This window comes from Sinocyclocheilus grahami, unplaced genomic scaffold (genome assembly GCF_001515645.1).
Source record: "Sinocyclocheilus grahami isolate Dianchi unplaced genomic scaffold, SAMN03320097.WGS_v1.1 scaffold237.1, whole genome shotgun sequence".
NCBI classification, from domain to species: domain Eukaryota; kingdom Metazoa; phylum Chordata; class Actinopteri; order Cypriniformes; family Cyprinidae; genus Sinocyclocheilus; species Sinocyclocheilus grahami.
This window is the reverse complement of record NW_015505416.1, coordinates 849,768-870,166: the sequence shown is the minus strand read 5'-3', so window position 1 is coordinate 870,166 and position 20,399 is coordinate 849,768. Positions and strand designations below refer to the sequence as shown.

Here is a 20,399-nt window from a genome sequence, read left to right as displayed (position 1 = left end):
ACTCTCAGAGCAGCTGGAGATGACATTCGTGTTCATATCATCATATAGTGAGACGGCAGAAGCTGAAAACACCGCGAGCGTCATCCGCGCCAACAGCCTTTCATTCATTCATTCATTGCGGAAATCATGGCGCCTTATGCGTGATATCAAATGCTTCCGCAGATTTATAGTATTACTATAGCATTTCACCTGAGCATTGCGAATCATGCGTATGGCCATGATAAGTGCTGAATGAATGACAGGCTTTCTGTTGTAACATCGCGCAAGGTAAATAAGGGTGACATCTAGTGGAGAAGACTAATGATAAGATTCACGTTAATCAGATCTTGTTTTAAATGTGTGCTGAATAGAATGCTGGAAAAGATCGATTCGAGGCTTTTGAGAATCGATATCGAATCGACGTCATTTAAAAAAATGATTAATTGGAAAATCCTTTTTTTTTTTTTTTGCCCAGCCCTAGTTATCAGTATTATCACGGTTTTGTTCAAATGTGCTGGAGATGTTCAAAAGGTACCAACACATAAATCACCTCAAGTTTTAAATTTAAAAATCAAACAAATAAAATGACTTTGTTTGCATAATCACTAAAACAATAACATTACCAATGATGTTCGGATTTTAAATGACAACTTCACTGACAACAGTTTAAAAGCATGTTAAAATATCTAATGTAAATGTTCAAATAATGCTCAAAAAAAAGTTTCATAAAAAGGTAAACCTCACATTTCAGCCTTTAAATAAAGAAAAGTTAAGTCAAAATAATTGATTTATAAATGATTATATGTATTTTATCTGCTCCATAAATAATTCTGGATAACTTATATGAATTGTTTAAATGTGTAGAATCGACATAAGCTTGTTTTTCATCAACCTGTCAATTTACAGCAGGCATGCAAATTCGGTCCGTTTTTGGCCAGACAGAAACTGCACACAGACTGAATGTAAATATAAGTCTCTGTAAATCCACTCACTGACAGCAGTTGGCGCTTATGGAAAAGCTGTTTCCCATAAACTCTGAGGACAAAGCAGCACTGCGATTTAAAAACACTACTTTATTAGGTATTACATGGAGCGAAGATGAAAACAAAATGCCATCGAATCGTTTCTGAAGACCGTCAGAACCTTCAGAGGTACATTCATTTAATGAATTTTTTAATATTTTCATTTGTATAATTCCCTTGGCACTCTTTTAAAACCTCCCAGCTTTTCCGCCCTGTTTTCACTCAACGTTACTTAAAACTGTGCTTTATACTGGACAGTATTTATTTATCGTGAGTTGTTCAAATCGTGGTAATCTAATATGGTTTTAATGATAATTAAAATATGAAACGGTAATACTAACCGTCGGGAATTTTATCATGATTTATCATCAAACCGGTAATCGTTACATCCCTAGTGCAAGTTTACTGAAAAAATGGCTTGAGAATTTGGCTCGTGCTGCCTGTCTCTGTGAGAAACAAATTAGCGTAATGGCACACATGAAACTCGAAGAACAAACATACTGAGGTAAAAATAAAAAATGTTTAGTTTTTTTTATTTTTTATAACTTGTAGGTAAGTAACATACCATGACAAGGGAGCTATTTTGCTGAATATTTTCATGATTGCAGATGTTACATGGATTTTTGTTCAACAAACAAGTAGTTAAAGCATAAATTCACTTCCAGAATGAAAATTCTGTCATTTTACGCACCCTCCACTTGTTCCAAACCTGTATGAGTTTCTTTCTTCTGTAAACACAAAAGAAGATGATAAAATATATATATATATATTGTATCCAAACAGTGTTAAATTCACACAAACCTCATACAGGTTTGGAATTTTTTATAAGTATCGGTTTAGGCACCGGTATCGAGAAAAAAGAAAAAAAAAACGATACCCAACCCTAGTCACTGTATATTGTAATAATAAATGGCAATAACAGCGATGATATTTTTTCTTTTTACATTAAACGCGTTAAATGTTACGTATACATATGTAATATAATGTGTATTTCCATTACAGGTTTGGTCTTAAATTTCAAATAAAGTGGTATTAAAAAGGTCTTAAAGTCCTAAACTTAACTTGTTCATATCTGTAGATACCCTGTTATTGATCAAGTATTAAGACCTTTTTTCCCCTTTTCCTCTTAAAATAGATTGGATGCTGGTCTGGAGCTGGATAGAGGTCTATCAGGTGTCTACCCTCGGGACCATAGCCCACTTGAGCCCCGGAGCAAGAGCGACTTCTTCAGGGATTCATCTGAAAACTTGTCTTCTTTTAGTCATGTCTCGGAAGAGGTTCCATGTCTCCTACAGACTGACCGAGCACCAGTCATCCCTTCTTTTGAACCTGAGGAGGCTAACCTCTCTGGTGCAGATGAGGTTGAAGCCATTGGACAGGCTGTATTGAAACTGAGTATCTCTCAAGGCTCCAGTCACTCTCTGAAACTGGAAGAGCCCAGATTTGAAGGACTTACCATAGCACAGAAAACCCTGGACTTCCCTGATACTGTGGAAAGACTAGAGGGCAAGTCCAGAAAGGAGCCTTTTGGACAAGGGTCTGTGATCAACAGCCGTTCCACTCCTCCTGTGGCTAATGATGGTATGCACAAAACTGACAAGCTTACTTTACCTGCACCCAGCAAGCAGAAGTCAGAGATGCGCTGGGGTTCCCGTGGATCCGGATCTGGAAGGAGAGAGGGTCCTGGAGGGGAGCGGCCAGTGAGGAGATCTGGACCTATTAAGAAACCTGTGTTGAGAGACATGAAGGAAGAGAGGGAACAGAGAAGAGAGAAAGAAGAGAAACACGAACGATGGGAGCGATCCAAAAAAGAGGGTGCTGCTCCCAAAGGTGTTACTTCAGCTGCTGTAGCAGCGTCTGATGGACCGAAGCCCTCTGGTGATGGTAAGAAAATTGTGGTAGAACCTGAAGTGGGAGTAGCAACTGGTGGAACAAAGTCCAGAGATCTGCAGACAACTGCATGTCCTACAGCTGCATGTCTTACTGAGGATAAACCAGACAAGCCTCCGTCTAATGGCAAACGTCCTGAACCCAAACTACCATCTCGCAAAGAGTCCAACCTCCCTCCCAGAGCTTACCGCAGAGACGAGAGGGAGCGAGACCGAGAAAGAGACCGAGAGAGGGAAAGAGATGTGGAAAGAGAGAAGGACTGGCCTTCTGATTTTAAAGGCCGTGGTCGGGGAGAGTACTATTCCCGTGGCCGAAGTTACAGAGGCAGCTATGGTGGGAGGGGCAGAGGTAGCCGTGGTCGAAGTCGAGGGGACTACCCATACAGAGAGCCACGGTCACGCTTGGACTTGCCATTAAATGCCACAGGGTCAGCTAGTTTCCGCTGCAGAGAAGAGAGTGAAACCCGTAGCGAGAGTTCAGATTTTGAAGTCTTGCCTAAGCGCAGACGCAGACGAGGCTCGGACACAGACTCTGAAAGTGAAGGCAGAGAATCTGCCAGTGACACTGGAGCATCAGATCGTGAGCCCAGCTCCAAACCGAGCAGACCTCTTTGTCGCGAGCTGCCGGAATCTCGCTCCTCTAAATCTACTTCTGGATTTGCAGCCGGAAATCTTTCTGAAAAACCTGGGTCTCGAGATGAGGATGGACGACCCAAACCGGGTTTTCTGTTAAAGGGTGAGGCCACACGCCGAGGCAAGGGAGGATTTCACAGCAGGCGAGGTGGTAGCAGGGAACGAGGTGGCCACAGATCTGCTCCTTTCCGTCGGGCCCCTGTAAAAGAGGCCTCACAGTGGCCCTCAAAGCCCATGGAGACCTTTTGGCCAGAGGAAGCAGAGACCTCGCGCACTGATGGCACCCCCTCTGAAAGACGGCACATCAAATATGACAACAAGAAGATCGGAGAGGGAGGACAAAACATACGAGAGAGGCCCCGGAGACCAAGGGCAGCCCGTCCTCCCAGACAGGACAAGCCCCCACGATTTCGGAGGCTTAAAGAACGTGAGGCAGCAGTGTTTGCTGTGGAAGCTATTCCTGGTGTGCCAGTACCTACATCGGTCTCACCAACGCGGTCCAAAGCTCCAGGAACGCTGGTCACTTTGCTTGAGGGAGTGGCTGATACCAGTACAGGACCTTCTCTCACTCCTGATGTAACTCCCCCTGAGCTTCCTGTCACAGAGACAGTTGTTCCTGAAATGGGAGCCACCACTGTAGTTGCTGCTGGCAGCAAATCACCTGACTTGTCCAATCAGAACTCTTCTGACCAGGCCAATGAGGAGTGGGAGACGGCCTCTGAGAGTAGCGACTTCAACGAAAGAAGAGAGCGAGAGGACAAGAAGCAACTTGAAGCAGCTGTGACTTACACCACTACTACTTCCTCCTCTATGCCCACACAGATCTCTGGAGGACAGAGCAAATCACCCACAGAAAGTGTGGCAATCTCTAAACGGGAGATAACCTCGGTAGCTAAGAGGAGCTTCTCTAGCCAGCGGCCTGTGGATCGACAGAACCGCCGAGGAAATAGCGGGCCTAAAATGGGTCGAGGGTACCCTGCAGGCAAGAGCGAGAGAAGGGGAGGATCTGGAGCCAAATCAGGACGCAGGGGGTGAGTCCTGAACTGTGTTGTCCCAGGAAGCAAAGAGTCTGAGTTTTGCTATTGCTGTTTATAGGTGAGACACATTTGTTATGGTTTAAAGCTGGGCTGTTAAACTCAGCTCCTGGAGGGCCACTGTCCTGCAGAATTTAGCTCTAACCCTAATTAAACACATCTGATCCAGCTAATCAAGGTCTTTAGGAGTGCGAGAAACTTTCAGGCAGATGTGTTCGAGCTAAACTCTGTGGGACAGTGACCCTCCAGGAGCTGAGTTTGAAATCCTTTAAGGCAGGCACCACTTTGCTTATACTTCAAGAGTGCCTAGTCCTGCTCCTGGATGGCCAATGTCCTGTTGAGTTCAGCAACAGTTCTTAAACACCTAAACCAGCTTAATCAAGTTCCTCAAAATTACTTGAAACATTCAGCTAGGTATACAGGAACACCATTGGACAAATCATTCTGCCTTAAAGAATTAAAGTTTAGAACAAAACTGGAAAAAATTCTTAAATTTAAAACCAAACACTTCCGTTTGAGGGAAACCAAAGCTATAGCTAGGGACCAGAATGAGGGTGTACTCTTACACCTGGGCCACCAAGAAACCCAGAACACCCTAATGAAAACATAACAGCCTCATAGCTGTCCACAACAGTTGTTTTAGGCAAGAACAACTCGCGTTTTCTTCAGACACTGTGAAAAACAGTGCTCTTTCATGCTTTTCTAAACTTAATTTCATGGCAATCACTTCTATTATTCAGGCATTTATTTATAGCGGAGCCTTAGGACATTGAGTTCAGCCTTTTTTTATTTTTTTTATTTTTATTTTTTAATAGAGCTTTGTTTTGATTCAGCTGCGTAGGTGATAATTGCCACCTTTTATGGAGGACCAAACCTGCAGAAATAAAAAATAAAGAAATAAATATGTAGCCAAATAAAAAAATGTAATAACAGGAAAATAAAGAAATAAATTACTTGATAAAAACAAATATAGTTCATTTGTAATAATTGAATCCTGAATTTATTTATTTATTAAAGGGTTAGTTCACCCAAAAATGAAAATTAGCCTGTGTTTTACTCGCCCTCGAAGCATCCTAGGTGTATGTGACTTTCTTCTTTCAGACGAATCCAATCAGAGTTATATTAAAAATTGTCCTGGCCCCTCCAAGCCTTTCAATGGGGGTAAGCGGGTGTTCGGTTGTCAACCGTTCAGAAGACGTGAAATAATGTGCGCGCATCCGTAATAAAACGTCCCTCACATGGCTCCGGGAGGTGAATAAAGGCCTCCTGTAGCGAATCCAGTTTGAAATCCTTTAAGGCAGGCACCACTTTGCTTATACTTCAAGAGTGCCTAGTCCTGCTCCTGGATGGCCAATGTCCTGTTGAGTTCAGCAACAGTTCTTAAACACCTAAACCAGCTTAATCAAGTTCCTCAAAATTACTTGAAACATTCAGCTAGGTATACAGGAACACCATTGGACAAATCATTCTGCCTTAAAGAATTAAAGTTTAGAACAAAACTGGAAAAAATTCTTAAATTTAAAACCAAACACTTCCGTTTGAGGGAAACCAAAGCTATAGCTAGGGACCAGAATGAGGGTGTACTCTTACACCTGGGCCACCAAGAAACCCAGAACACCCTAATGAAAACATAACAGCCTCATAGCTGTCCACAACAGTTGTTTTAGGCAAGAACAACTCGCGTTTTCTTCAGACACTGTGAAAAACAGTGCTCTTTCATGCTTTTCTAAACTTAATTTCATGGCAATCACTTCTATTATTCAGGCATTTATTTATAGCGGAGCCTTAGGACATTGAGTTCAGCCTTTTTTTATTTTTTTTATTTTTATTTTTTAATAGAGCTTTGTTTTGATTCAGCTGCGTAGGTGATAATTGCCACCTTTTATGGAGGACCAAACCTGCAGAAATAAAAAATAAAGAAATAAATATGTAGCCAAATAAAAAAATGTAATAACAGGAAAATAAAGAAATAAATTACTTGATAAAAACAAATATAGTTCATTTGTAATAATTGAATCCTGAATTTATTTATTTATTAAAGGGTTAGTTCACCCAAAAATGAAAATTAGCCTGTGTTTTACTCGCCCTCGAAGCATCCTAGGTGTATGTGACTTTCTTCTTTCAGACGAATCCAATCAGAGTTATATTAAAAATTGTCCTGGCCCCTCCAAGCCTTTCAATGGGGGTAAGCGGGTGTTCGGTTGTCAACCGTTCAGAAGACGTGAAATAATGTGCGCGCATCCGTAATAAAACGTCCCTCACATGGCTCCGGGAGGTGAATAAAGGCCTCCTGTAGCGAATCCATGCATTTTTGTAAGATAAATATCCATATTTCAAACGTAATAAACACTTTTCTATTTCTTCCAGTATTCTGTCATACGTGGAAGGCGTTCTGGCGGATGATGTAGTACGTCAGCGGTGCGTGATTAGTGACGAGCGCGGAGAGAGAACAAAACAAAAAATGCCGGTCATGAAATTAGAAGCACAAAACGAGGATTTGTAAAGAAAAATGTTGGAGGATTTCAATATAAGCCAAGAGGAGACTGGTTTTCCTTCGCTAAAGTAAGGAAACTTTGCTTCCTATGCTCCTGCATTTCTCAGAGGCGCGCACACAGAATAATAGTCCTCCACTGCTGCAGTTGTACAGAATAATAACCCATTTTATCAGTTTCATATTTTTCTTATCAAACAGACTAATGAATAGCTCGACACAACTCGTACCGGGGCAGAGTCTAGACAGGTCTTTCTTCTGTGTAGACCAGTGGTTCTTAAAGTGATAGGGGGTCCGAGAAATAATTAGCTATAGCCTAAAGTATTTCCAGACTGAAAAGTCGCTTTTTTTTTATCATGATACATAGGCCTACTTTTTCAAAGTGACTTATATGATGCATTTAATGTAAAATAATCTAAATGAAGCCTTTTAAAAGACGAGTATTCCCTGTGTTTCATGTTTGTGGCATGCGCCAGAAAGATGCTCAAGGAGATCAAGATGCGCTAAAGCAGCGCATTCTGTTGTTCTCTTTATTTTTCAAAGGCATAACATTTTGTAGTTATTTTGAACGTAACGTTACACAATTAAAAATATACATTTTACCATATGACTATAAATGACACAGTATTAAGTTATTTCCCCTCGATGGGGAAAAAAATACAAGTGAACATCAATCAGTACTCAGTATTACTTTAAACTGCTTTAAATATGACTGCTGCTTATTTCCTGTGCACTTCAATACTGGTCTGCGCTTGACTGTCTGCTTATTGAGTTTATTTAACCCATCGCAATTTATGGGAATCGTGTGAACTAGAGTGACTACTCGCCTTAATGTTGTTCTAAAGGCTTATAAAAATGTCCTGCTCGCACTTGCCAATTTAATGGAAATAATAATAAAAGAATGGGGACTTTAGGTTTTGTTTGTTGTTTTGAAGCGGATGCATATCTGTCGTAAAATAATCTTATGCATCTCGTGGCGTATATTCCAAGCATTCTGAAGGTATACTGAGGGTTTGGTGAGAAACAAACCGAAATGGCAAGTTATTATATTTTATGAAACTCTTGCGTTGCAGTGTGATTGCGCAGCAGCTCACGCTGCACACAAGTGCATATCCTTTTGAGATATCAATTATAATCAATTTTAATAAAACACAAGACTACATTATATAACTCTAACAGTAGGCTATTTAATATCTGTTGTTCTCCGGTTGTCAGTCAGAATGACAGTTCTTGCGTGAACATAGGCCTATATATACCCAAGCCAATTTATTATTCTTTCCTTTTTGTCTTAGTGTTTAAAATATTTATTTTGAAACAAATTAATTCATTTCTTAACTAAGCAAACAAACAAACTTACTGGGTGAACAGGGGGTAGGCTATGACAGCTGTCATGCCATGCCCAGCTGATGCAAAGAATAGAATTTATATCTACACCGAAGAAAGCCCTGTCTAGACTCTGCCCCAGTATGAGTTGTCGAGCTATTCATTAGCCTGTTTGTTTGATGAAAAAAGATTAAATGAAGTTGCAATAAATGCGTTAAGAATCCATACAACTGCAGCAGGGAAGGACTATTATTCTGCTGCGTGATACTGCGGAAGAACTGATGACGGCTGATCTTCGGCTGACCAATCAGCAGAAAGGGGCGTTTAATTCCCGCCCACGTGTAGAAATCGAATATTCAGCTGTTTATTCATTTTTCCACCCATGAACGAAAAATGAAAATTGAAGCTGAATTTTCGTTTTTTGGAAGTAGATGAATTCAGATACCATAAAATAATTCAACATCATAATGTGAATCTGTGAAGATATATTGCCAGCTCTCCAGTTGAACCCACAAACTCCCCGATCTCTATCGTTAGTTTGATCCGTCACTTCTGTGTGAGCTCTCAACCAATGATTGACAGGAGCTCCGCAAGGACCACTTCCCTCGTTTCTAGGGATGTAACGGTATGAACATTTCATATCACGATTATAGTGACCAAAGTTATCACGGTTATCAATACTGTCACGGTTTTGTTAAAATTAATATGAAAATGTTCAAAAAGAACTGATACACACCCTGAAAACATTTCAATAAGTTTTATATTTGAAAAACAACAAATACAATTAGCAGCTATATATATATATATATATATATATACACAATGTGATTTCAATTTGTGATCATGTGATCTTCGGTTAGGAGATCTTGTGATGCTTTTTAAAGCAAAGTTGGGGTTGATTTAGAGTTCACATACAAACATAAATAGAATAGGCTAATTAAATTTGTTTATTTTAATGTAAGACAACATATTTTTCGTCAGTGATAGAAATATGATTGAAGACGGTAGTGTAAGCAAGTTTAGTTTAAAAACGTTTAATAGTAAATAAGACACAATTAGACAATATTTGAATAAAATAATAATATTTATTTGCAACAACTGATGGAGTACTGAATGCTGCACGCACGCGCAGCGTTGTCAAGGTAACATTTGGTCAGTCATTCCCTTCGCCAAGGGAGTTCCAAACGCTTATACGAGACAGTACTGCCCTGTACCCTTCAAAGAACACACTTCAAGGGCTCTGCCCTTTGAAGGGAGTAGGGCATAGGGATGCTCACTTCTGTTTGGAATTCGCCCCATGTCTCTTGTATTGGCGCGGACGTGCTCTCTCGTTTCATTCAAATGCAGCTTGCCGTCTTGCGTCTCAGTTTTTGATTGTATTGAAAATTAAATAATTTTTTCATGAGAAATTTACTATTAATACTACTATAATTTTGCTGTAGTGATCATATTGTCCTGACGATTGTTTTGTACACTGTTCATAATGGATTTATAAACAGTAAAGATTTCAAAATATTAATCTCAATTCAATTTCATATCCCCGTATTTATATATTATTATAGGTAAACAAAATAAAAATCTGTGTAATAAGTTAACTATGAATATACAATACATTATCCCTTAAATGTCAACCTTAATAGTTTGAAGCTTTGTGTTAATTACAAGCGAGATAACGAAATATTTAATCTCTAGTCAATATTTTTTGTCCAATTATTTGCAGAGTTAGTTTTGGTATTGAGGTAAAAGTTACCTTGCATTCGCTATAACAGTGGGTGGGGGTCACGAAGATGACTGAACAAATTTGATGCGTTTCCCCCTTTTGCAGCGACTTTCTTCTTGCAAGATCAGCAGACAGGGTGACCGTCCTCGATTAAATTGCCTTCAGGACTCTTGGAAAAGCCAAAATACGACCAGACCACCGATTTGGTCCTCTTAGATGGCTGAAAAATCACCCGAGCGCTGTCACTGCCTTCCGCCATTTCCTCTCGTGCAAAAAAAACAAAAACACAACAACATTGCATGCTGCTTCTGCGTCAGACTGATGCTTGCTGGACAGGATTTACTGCGAGTTTTCAAAATCGTGATAATCAAACACTGTTTTGATGATAATTAAATTTTAAACGATAATACTAACCATCAGGGCATTTTATCGTGAAATCGGTCATCGTTCCATCCCTACTCATTTCCATGTTGCACACGGAAGAGTAAAAGTAAATAAATAAATCTGGAAATAAATACATGTGAGAATAAGCTTTCCATTGATGTATGGTTTGTTCGGATAGGACAATATTTGGCCTAGATGCAACTATTTGAAAATCTGGTATCTGAGGGTGCAAAAAAATCTAAATACTGAGAAAATTGCCTTTAAAGTTGTCCAAATGAAGTTCTTAGCAATGCATATTACTAATCAAAAATTACGTTTTTATATATTTACGGTAGGAAATTTACAAAATATCTTCATGGAACATGATCTTTACTTAATATTCTACAGATTTTTGGCATAAAAGAAAAATCTATAATTTTGGCTATATTTTTTGGCTATTGCTAAAAATATACCCCACCGACTTAAGATTGGTTTTATGGTCCAGGGTCACATGTGTGAATTTGTCTTAACAGCCCTCCAAATAGACATGTATTTTTAGACTGCCTCTCACACTAACTACTTTTATCTGGCTGTTTCCCCCAACAACCCTCAGATTCTAATTTATTACTGAGCTAATATTTTCTCTGTTTCCTGCAGTGCTGCTGCTCAGAATGCAGAGGCTGGTCAGGCCAGTACAGGTCAGAAAGTTGGAAAAGACCCAGCGCCCAGTCGCCGGAAAGAGGAAGCAAAACAAGCTGTCAAAAAACCCAAAGAGAAAGAAAATGCTTTGTCTCAGTTCGATCTCAACAATTATGCCAGTTAGTGTTAAATAATTTTGTTTTTGATGCACCTTGTAGCAACATTTTTTTCATATTCATAACATGAATTAAAAAGTTAACACAAAATTAAGTAATATTTAGTAAAAATCTTTGCTAGCTAATTCGTTCCTAGCTATAAATTATTTGCAAGTACAGCTTCAATATTACAATTCTGTTATTTAATAACTTGGTTTTAATATTGGTAAACTGAATGATTTTGCTAATTTTTTTTTTTTGGATACTCATTTATCCTCTTTCCGCCCTTCCCCAGGTGTAGTGATCATTGACGACCACCCAGAGGTCACGACACTGGAGGACCCTCAGTCAAACACGAACGATGATGGGTTCACTGAGGTTGTTTCACGGAAGCAGCAGAAACGTTTGCAGGATGAGGAACGAAGGAAGAAAGAAGAGCAGACTGCACAGGTGAGGAAAGGAGGGAATGTCTTTAGTCCCGTGCATTGCATCGAGGCAATTGGTACACAAGAAATCATCTCATCCGATGTCTTCTGCATCTGTCCTTATGCTGTGCAGAACTGGAGTAAAAAGGGCTCTGGTGAGAAGGGCAGGGGAGGTGGCGGTTCTAAACTCCCTCCGCGATTTGCCAAAAAGCAGCAACAGCAGCAGCAACCATCAGCTCCAGCTCCACAAACCCAGTCTGTCCCTCAGCAGCCTCAACCACAGCCAGCTATCTCTGTGTCGCAGCACAACCTGCCTGCCTCTAACCAGAGTACTAGCTCAACCCAGCCTCTTGAGGGTGCTGTGGCACCTCTGGCCCCCTCACCTGTAGACTTCCCTGCCAAGAGTCAAACACACAACACCCTGGGTACAGAACTGTGGGAGAACAAGGTGGCTGGCTCCACTGTTCTCTCTGATGTCAAAAAACGTAAGTTCCTCGCCTTAAAGCCATGTTTACATAACTTGCCGTTTTAGTTTAAGAAACTGTTCATAGCCATTAATAAAGACCAATTAATTTAAAACCAGTGAGTTTTTTTATTTGTTCTTTGATTATTTTAACAACATGGTAACAGTTCTGCATCTGATGGTTATCGTATTTGTCTTGCTATTATAGTTGGACCTATCAGCCCTCTCCAGCCTCCATCTGTCAGTGCCTGGAACAAACCCCTTACTTCATTTACTGGGGCCGTTACACCTGAGGTGAGAGGGAGATATTTAAATTTTAATTAAAATGTAAAAAGTTTTAAACAAGCTGTTTTCCAAAATGCTATGTTAACTGGCTGACCAACACCATTTTTAATTTTCTGATCTTTAAGTGCTGGTGTTTTTGTGGTTGTGTGTTTTAGGGTGTGAAAATGGGAACAGAAAGTGGGGTTGAGCTGGGCATGGACAGCATCCAGTTTGGTGCCCCGTCTTCAGCAGGAAGCACTGACAGTGACGGAGTGCCCGCCCTGCTAGAGAAAACCTCTGATAATAAACTACCCGAACCCAAAGAGCAAAGACAAAAACAGCCTCGTGCTGGACCTGTCAAACCTCAGAAGGTAGTCCCTGCTTTTATCTCAAAGGACCAATGTGCAGCAGCATTTGCATCACATAATCCAGCATATTTCCAAATGAAACTGGATATTTACCAAGACGTGGGACAGGACTTGATTTCATTGTGGTTTGGATAATGAGAAGTGGGCTGTGAAATTTGCTTTTCTTTATAATAAAGCAAAAGATACATTTTGAAATGTTAATTTTAAATTGATATGCTGTTACACAAAATTGAAGCATTTTTGCTTGTTGTCCCAGACTTTACAGATATTTCTAAATAATTTCTCAAATTTTCCTCCTCAGTTACCTGACATCCCCCCTCCAGAGCACAAGGAATATAAACCTGGTCCCATTGGTAAAGAGCGTTCGCTCAAGAACCGTAAGGCTGCCAAAGATGTGCGTCAGTCCGATGGAGAGGTCCTGGATAAAAATGGAACTAGAGGCAGCCGAGACAGAGACTCCAGCTCACCCACTAAAGACAAAGTTCCTGAGCTGGGTGGAGACATTGAGGGCATGATTACTGCTCCATCTGCTGAATACTCCAGCATCTCTAAGGTGCAATTTAATATCCTTCTGCTTCAATTCTGTCATTAACACTATACCAGTCAAAGATTTGGGGTCAGTAAGTTGTTTTATGGGTATTTTGAATGAACAGTTTTCTATGTTTACTTTTTTGTCATTTATTAATTATGCTCATTTTAACTTAAACTGTTAATTACCTTATTTCACAATACTGCTGTTTTTACTGTATTTTTTATCAAATGTATGCAGCCTTGGTGAGCGTAACAGACTTTTAAAAACATTAAAATCTTACCAACCCCAAACTTTTGAATGGTAGTATTTATATTATTGAAAAAATAGTTGTAGATAAGTTATTTTCTGACAATGTGTGTTTATTTTGCAGGAATCAGTGACTGACTACACAATCCCATCTTCCTCATTAGCTGACAACGTCCCCACTGCAGGGACCAAGATAGAGGAGAGCCTTGTGGCACCTGTTAGTGCTTCAGTGCTGTAATCATTATGCGTGTGTGTAGGGTTTCTCTGTGTGTGTGTGTGTGTGTGTGTGTGTGTTCTGATCGCTTTTTTTGGTTGTTGGTTCAGGTGGCGCTCCCGCACCCATTGCCTATTCAGCGAAGAGAAGCCCTGCAGCAGAGCTCCAGCCTTGCCACAGTCTCTCCTGCTACTGTTGACCTCACACTTAAAGTAAGACACACACACTGAATGATTCATTTGAAAATCAGAATAAATTAGGGCTGCCCTCGACTAAGGATTTTTCTGGTCGACTAGTAGTCATTCATTTTAAGCATTAGTCGACTAATCGCACGTTTATCAATAAACCATTTAAATCATTATAATGAGTCTTTAATTGCCTAAAAAACCTAATAAGCGCTCAAGCACACGCATAAAGCTTGCCACAGCGTACTGGCAGAAGCTATGATTATGAATGTGTCAGGGAAAAACAGTGAGGAGGCTGCATTAACATTTTAATAATTCACTGATAAACAAGTGCTTTCTTTGTTTCAGTTTAAGTGATGAAGTTGGCAACACTTAGTCGTCATCTCCGCAGTAGTGATGCGCCTGTGTGCATGTTTCACACGGATTACATAATCTGAGAATATTTGTTTTCCATTTGAATTGGTTAATTTGAAAGTAGACATTTCACTCTCTATAGATATATTTTAATGTCTGTAAGGCAAAGATATACACGGAGTTTCGCGCTCGAGTTCACAGACCGAGATGGCAGAAAGCGCATCCTGTTTGCTTTCATTATTTTACAAAAGTGTGTTTTGTTGTTATTGTGAGTGCACATAAATAAACAGTCTTTACAGATTTGAAAGATGTATTACTCTTATCTGTATGACCAAAAATTACGGAGTAGCCTATTTTAAGAGCAAGTGAGTGCACCGGCCCCTCCATCTGTCCTGCAGTGAGCGCTAATGTTCAGCCTTCCACACAGACGTTTGAATATAGCGCACATTTCTCTAGGTTAAAAAAATTTTGGTCGACTATTAGGGGGCAGCCCTAGAATAAATGTAATGTTTCATTCACAAATCCTGATCCACAAATCAAAAGCTTTAACATAAATAGTCAAAATGTACTTTACACAACTAAGTCAGTGCAGATGCTACCAAGAGCATCTTTTAAAATGCTCTTCACTGTTTTCCTGCAGATGGAATCGGCGCGTAAGGCTTGGGAGAATTCGCCTAGTCTTGTGGAAAAGAGCTCTCCTGTCACCTCCTCTGCCTCCCCCATCACCAGTGGAGGAGCAGGAGGCAGTGCCTCCTTCAACTCTTTCTCTAGTGCTTCAGTGCCTCAGATACCTGTGGCCTCGGTCACCCCCAGCACCTCCCTGTCTGGTAAGAGTTCATGCTTGACCAGAACACCCCATGAATGGGTCAGAAAGTAAAAATAAAAAACAGACATGGGCTGAATTTTAATAGTGGACTTCTGTTATACAGGATCTGCAACCTACACAACATCCTCTCTCAGCACGAAGAGCACATCAGCCTCTGACCCTCCCAACATCTGTAAGGTGAAGCCCCAGCAGCTGCAGAGTTCAGGAATGTCCAGCATTAACTTCTCCCAGCTGGGCTGTGCGCCTTCTCTGTTACCGCAGCAACAGACCCCACAGGTGTTCGTATCTCAGTCTGCAGCAGGTAAATGGCCCACATCACCCTCAAGTTTGAATATTGTTTCTGCTCACCTAATTCAATAATTAGAAGAGTTTTCTATTTTAATATATTTTCAAAAGTAATTTATTCCTGTGACGTCAGCTTGATATTCAGCAGCCATTACTCCAGTTTTCAGTGTTCCTTAGAAATCATTCTTTATTTTATGTCTGTATCTACATGTTAGTCTTTTGAAGAAGTGATAAACTATTTTTTATTGTGTAGGTTCTGCAGCCCAAATCCCGGCTTTCTACATGGACACCAGCCACTTGTTCAGTACGCCCCACCCTCGCTTGGCTGCTTCTATAGCCCAGCAGCAAGGCTTTCAGCCTGGACTCTCACAGGTATAAAACTCAGTGTCCCACACCAGCAGGATCAGACTTTCAAGTCATGATTCATGAATGATGTTTACAGTGGTCTCATTTTCCTGAGGTTGTAGTTGGTTGACACCCTTTTATGATTTCTCTATCTCTCTAGCCTACAGCGGTGCAACAGATCCCCATCCCTATTTACGCTCCTCTGCAGGGGCAGCACCAGGCCCAGCTGAGCCTCAACACTGGACCTCCAGTGTCTCAACCTCAAGACCTCTTCAGCTCCTCCATACAGCCCTACAGGTATTGCAGACCGAGCTGCTGTTAACTCTGAAGCATCCAAAATTTATGTAATGCATAATATCTCAATTAATTTATCGTGTGCTGTCTTGTCTACACAGGTCTCAACAGGCATTCATGCAGAACAGCCTTTCCCAGACATCTCCCATGATGCTGTCTGGGACGCCACTGCACAGTTACCCTGGAGTGCAGCCCCCAGAATTGGGCAAGCCTCAGTCCAGCCTGGCCTTTCAGCAGACCTCAAACACCCAACACATCCCCATCCTGTTTGAGCCCCAGCTGAATCAGCCCTCTGGCATGGGTGGATCACAGCTTATAGACGCGCATCTACTGCAGGTCAGAATTCCCCCCCCCCCCCACTCTATCTACTTATTCAGCCTGTCATGTCTGTGATCTAAAGTCTGTTATATTTCTCTATCTCTGTGTGTGATGAACTGCAGCGTCAGGGAATGAGTCAGCACTCAAACCTGTACTCTGGACAAGTCCAGCAGCAGAGCAGCTACTACAGCTCAGCTCAAAGTCCCAGCTCTGCCCTACAGCAGGTGACTGTTCCTGTGCCAGGTTCACAGTTGTCTTTGCCCAACTTCGGCTCTGGTGGTGGTCAGCCACTCTTGGCTTTGCCTCAGTCCCTACCTCCGCCCCCTCCCCAAGTCCCACCCCCCAGCCTCAATCGCCAGCCCCCAAGCAATCCGCCCTACCGTGGCCTTATTGGCCAGAATACACACAGTATGATGCAGCCTTCCAATAAGGTACACTTATAACCATGATGTTTATCATTTATTTTACTTTTTTTTTTTTTTTTAACAAATGTATTGCACTTCGTATTTAATTTACTTGTAATAATGAAGTTGATTGTGGACCTGGTATATTTACTCCTGTTGCTGCTTAGCAATAGTTCATTTTGGACCCTGTTTATATTAATACATGCAACATCAATGGCATTTTCTTTTTACCTTATCCTTTCATCTCAGCCTAATAAATTGTTTAATGTTTATAAGAGCAGCACTGCTTTGTGTTTCACCACCTACTGTTTGAGGGTGAATTTGAATTTGACCCATTTGTTGTTTTTGTTCCGAATTTTCCAAAACTGTAGTATTACTGTAGTCTAAAAGCTTATCATACATGGGCCATATTGAAACATGTATACTTTATCTGTTCTAGATGTGTGAGATGGATCTGAAGCTCTTCAGTTGTGGAATGGATCTGAAGCCTGGAACTCCACCTGTCAGCGCCAGAAGCACTACCCCCACTTCTAGCCCTTATAGGTATGTGTATGCACGCAAAGCCATCCAGCTTAAGGGCCAGACACACCAAACCGTCATCAAAGAACTTGTGGTGACAAAAGCCTTGCAGCATCTGCATCTGGGCCAAAATGAAAACACAGCAAAGACTACTGTCTACAGCAGGGATTGGGAACGTTGATCCTGAAGGGCCGGTGTTCCTTCAGAGTTTAGGTCCAACCTTAATCAAACACACCTGAACAAAAGCTAATCAAGGTCTTCAGGATACAGGTAGGGTTTTTTTTCTTTTTCAGGGTTGGAGCTAAACTCTGCAGGACAGTGGTCCCCCAGGATCAACGTTCCCCACCCCTGGTCTACAGGTAGCTAAGCATGTACACTCTGTGCTTTCATGAGAGGAAATAGCTGTCCATACCATTAATTGGTAGTATTCTAGCTAGGACTGTGAATATGCACTACCAGTCTAAATTTTTATTTTATTTTTTTTCTTCTGTCTCATATTTTAGAAATGATTCTAATATGCTGATTTGGAGGTCAAGAAACATTTCTTCTTATCAATGTTGATTATATTTTTTGCTGCTGTATATTTTAAACTTATAAACTTATACCCTAAACTTTTAAAGGTCACATATTATACACCTTTCTGGAGTTTTATTTTAGGTTTTGATGTCCTTAAGAATATATATTTGCGGTATAATCACCAAAAACCATCTAAATATATTTTTACAGCTCCTTTCTCAGGAGCTCTGCTGAGAACAGGTCGATTTTGGCCTGTCTAATTAATATTCACGAGCCTCTCTTCTGATTGGCCTGTTGTTTTCTGAGTGACGCACGGCCAGGCCAACCACCAGTTACTAGGGTAATGTATGCTGTAGCCTGCTATGGCAAATAGAAAAATAGAAACACCTGTAATGATGGCCTCTGCTGAGGGAAATGTTTTCCGGCCTTACATGTTTGAGCCGGACTCAGACCCCGAATCGGCGATGACAGGTGACAACCAACCACCTCATCATATGCGCTTACAACAGGATGTTTCAGAATGGTAAATAATTTTATTTTTTTTTTTCAAAAACCGAATGCAGTAATCTACGTAACTATTGCTTTCCTACTAATACAACACATCAGCATCAAGTTAGCATCACGTTAGCATTGCATAACCGTTTACAAACTAATTTCAGATTATGCTGGCTCCATAATGTAACATAAAATGTGTGAGAAGTTTACTTATGGATTGCGGACATTACATAATGCCTGTTATATTACAGTACATAAAATTTCACTTACCACATAAACAGAGTACAGTGTTTCCCCTAGGTTTACGGCTTTTGGGGGGGCTCCTTTTTAATGGTTAAATTAAATTTTTTTAATCACCAAGCATGTCTAATTAATTAAAATCATGAAACTTAAACAATTTAACATCAATTTATTAAAAGTTGAACAAATATTACATGTTTAGGGCCCTATGAAATGTTTTATTTTTCCAACCTTATGTTTTATTGTAACCAAATTCTGTTTTAGCACGTCTAATTATTTGAAAGCATAAAACAAGTTTCATTTATTCTTAGCCTTATGATTTTTTGCTCAGAAATTCTGTGTTGTGTATTTACATTTGTTTTAAGGCATAAAACATTCATATAATCTATCTTTTAAGTAATGAAAATTAAACAAATTAAATTTTTGGAAAATAAAGGTAATTTAATATTACATAGGGGTGCACGATAAATCGCATGTGATTATTTAACGTGCATCTTACCAGTAAAACCGGTTCTGTAATCGGCGGTAAATCTCAATCTCTTTCACATTGAGCAGCATTAACTACATGGAGCCGTTGTTCACTGACGAGCTGCGCAAAACCACGGTCATATTTGCGCAATTTTTTTGCACCGCTCGTCAGTGAACAACGGCTCTGTGTAGTTAATTCTGCTCAATGTGAAAGCACGCACGTGATGGAGATTTACCGCTGATTACAGAACCGGTTTTACTTATAAGATGCACGTTAAATATCGCATACGATTTATCATGCAGCCCTAATATTACAATTAAAACATTGAAGAAATATTGTATGCTTATTCTTTAAAAATAATGTTTTAATAATTTTAGTAGTAGTTAGTGCTGGGCGGTATGACCAAAATTTATATCACGGTATTTTTTGAAATTATATCGGTTTCACAGTACAAGACGGTGTTTTTTATTTTTTTTCATGCATGACCGGGTGTTAACCGTATTTTCTACTGATTGAGAGGAAATACTGCAGTATATTGACTTAGAATGCCCTATTTTACTGTCATGATGAGTGAATATTGTCAAAAAATACCACACTAAAAGGGGTTGTGTTTAGTCACTATTTAATGTTAAACAGGAGTCACTCATTTATAATCGCGGCATCGTCTGATAAAATCAACATGCATCTACACTAAAGAGCGGCTATGCGGTTGTTTTGGCTATATTACTTTTTTTGTCTCATGCATCGCACTGCCTGCGTCTGAGTAACAAACTAAAAACAACAAACAAAAAAGTGCATGTGATATTAACAGACGAACTACGCTCATTTATAATTTCAAACAATCATTAAGCGTCGGTGATAGGTGCTAGTAAACGCTGTTTTGTATTAATTTATTGACGAGTCGGCTGCGGTGCGGCCAACTGAATGTGCTGCTTCTCTGCCACTCACTGCACAGAACAGACGCCAAGAGAGGTGACACTGCTCCGGGAAAGTCAGACCTCGCGTTCGCGGGACAGCACTGGCGAAATCTTCCAACTGAACCATAGCTAAGGTTTATCCAAAAAAGTCGCTAGGTTTGTCAGTATGACTATCTATGGAAAAAAAGTTGCTAAATCTAGTACTAAAGTAGCGCTCGTGTGTGTGTGTGAGAGACGCGGCAGCTGATGGCAGGGGGCTGTAGCGAATCAGCTCATGGGGAAATATGAATAATTAACCATAACTAATTATGATTAATTATTAATATTTTAGATCCACTGTAGATATTTAGCTGACCACTCAGGGTCAACCGTCTTGTCAATTCTAAGAACGTTAATTTCCTGGTTAAAGGAAATAACTTTCTTACTGTACAATTCTATAAGTTTGTAACATAAATCTGCATGATTATTGACT

General features: G+C 40.2%; 1 protein-coding gene across 1 annotated transcript in view; it reads left to right on the top strand.

Moving 5' to 3' along the window:
- Nucleotides 1-20,399, top strand: part of LOC107597798 (protein PRRC2C-like) — a 52,458-nt gene that overhangs the window by 24,380 nt on the left and 7,679 nt on the right. The window contains exons 15-30 of the mRNA XM_016288985.1: nt 2,137-4,554; nt 11,112-11,272; nt 11,544-11,698; nt 11,807-12,158; nt 12,345-12,430; nt 12,577-12,771; nt 13,070-13,321; nt 13,671-13,763; nt 13,871-13,972; nt 14,940-15,126; nt 15,229-15,426; nt 15,664-15,782; nt 15,916-16,052; nt 16,151-16,385; nt 16,490-16,798; nt 17,211-17,314. Of these exons, the coding sequence (XP_016144471.1) occupies nt 2,137-4,554; nt 11,112-11,272; nt 11,544-11,698; nt 11,807-12,158; nt 12,345-12,430; nt 12,577-12,771; nt 13,070-13,321; nt 13,671-13,763; nt 13,871-13,972; nt 14,940-15,126; nt 15,229-15,426; nt 15,664-15,782; nt 15,916-16,052; nt 16,151-16,385; nt 16,490-16,798; nt 17,211-17,314 (5,103 nt within the window). The remainder of the gene's footprint in view (nt 1-2,136; nt 4,555-11,111; nt 11,273-11,543; nt 11,699-11,806; nt 12,159-12,344; nt 12,431-12,576; nt 12,772-13,069; nt 13,322-13,670; nt 13,764-13,870; nt 13,973-14,939; nt 15,127-15,228; nt 15,427-15,663; nt 15,783-15,915; nt 16,053-16,150; nt 16,386-16,489; nt 16,799-17,210; nt 17,315-20,399) is intronic.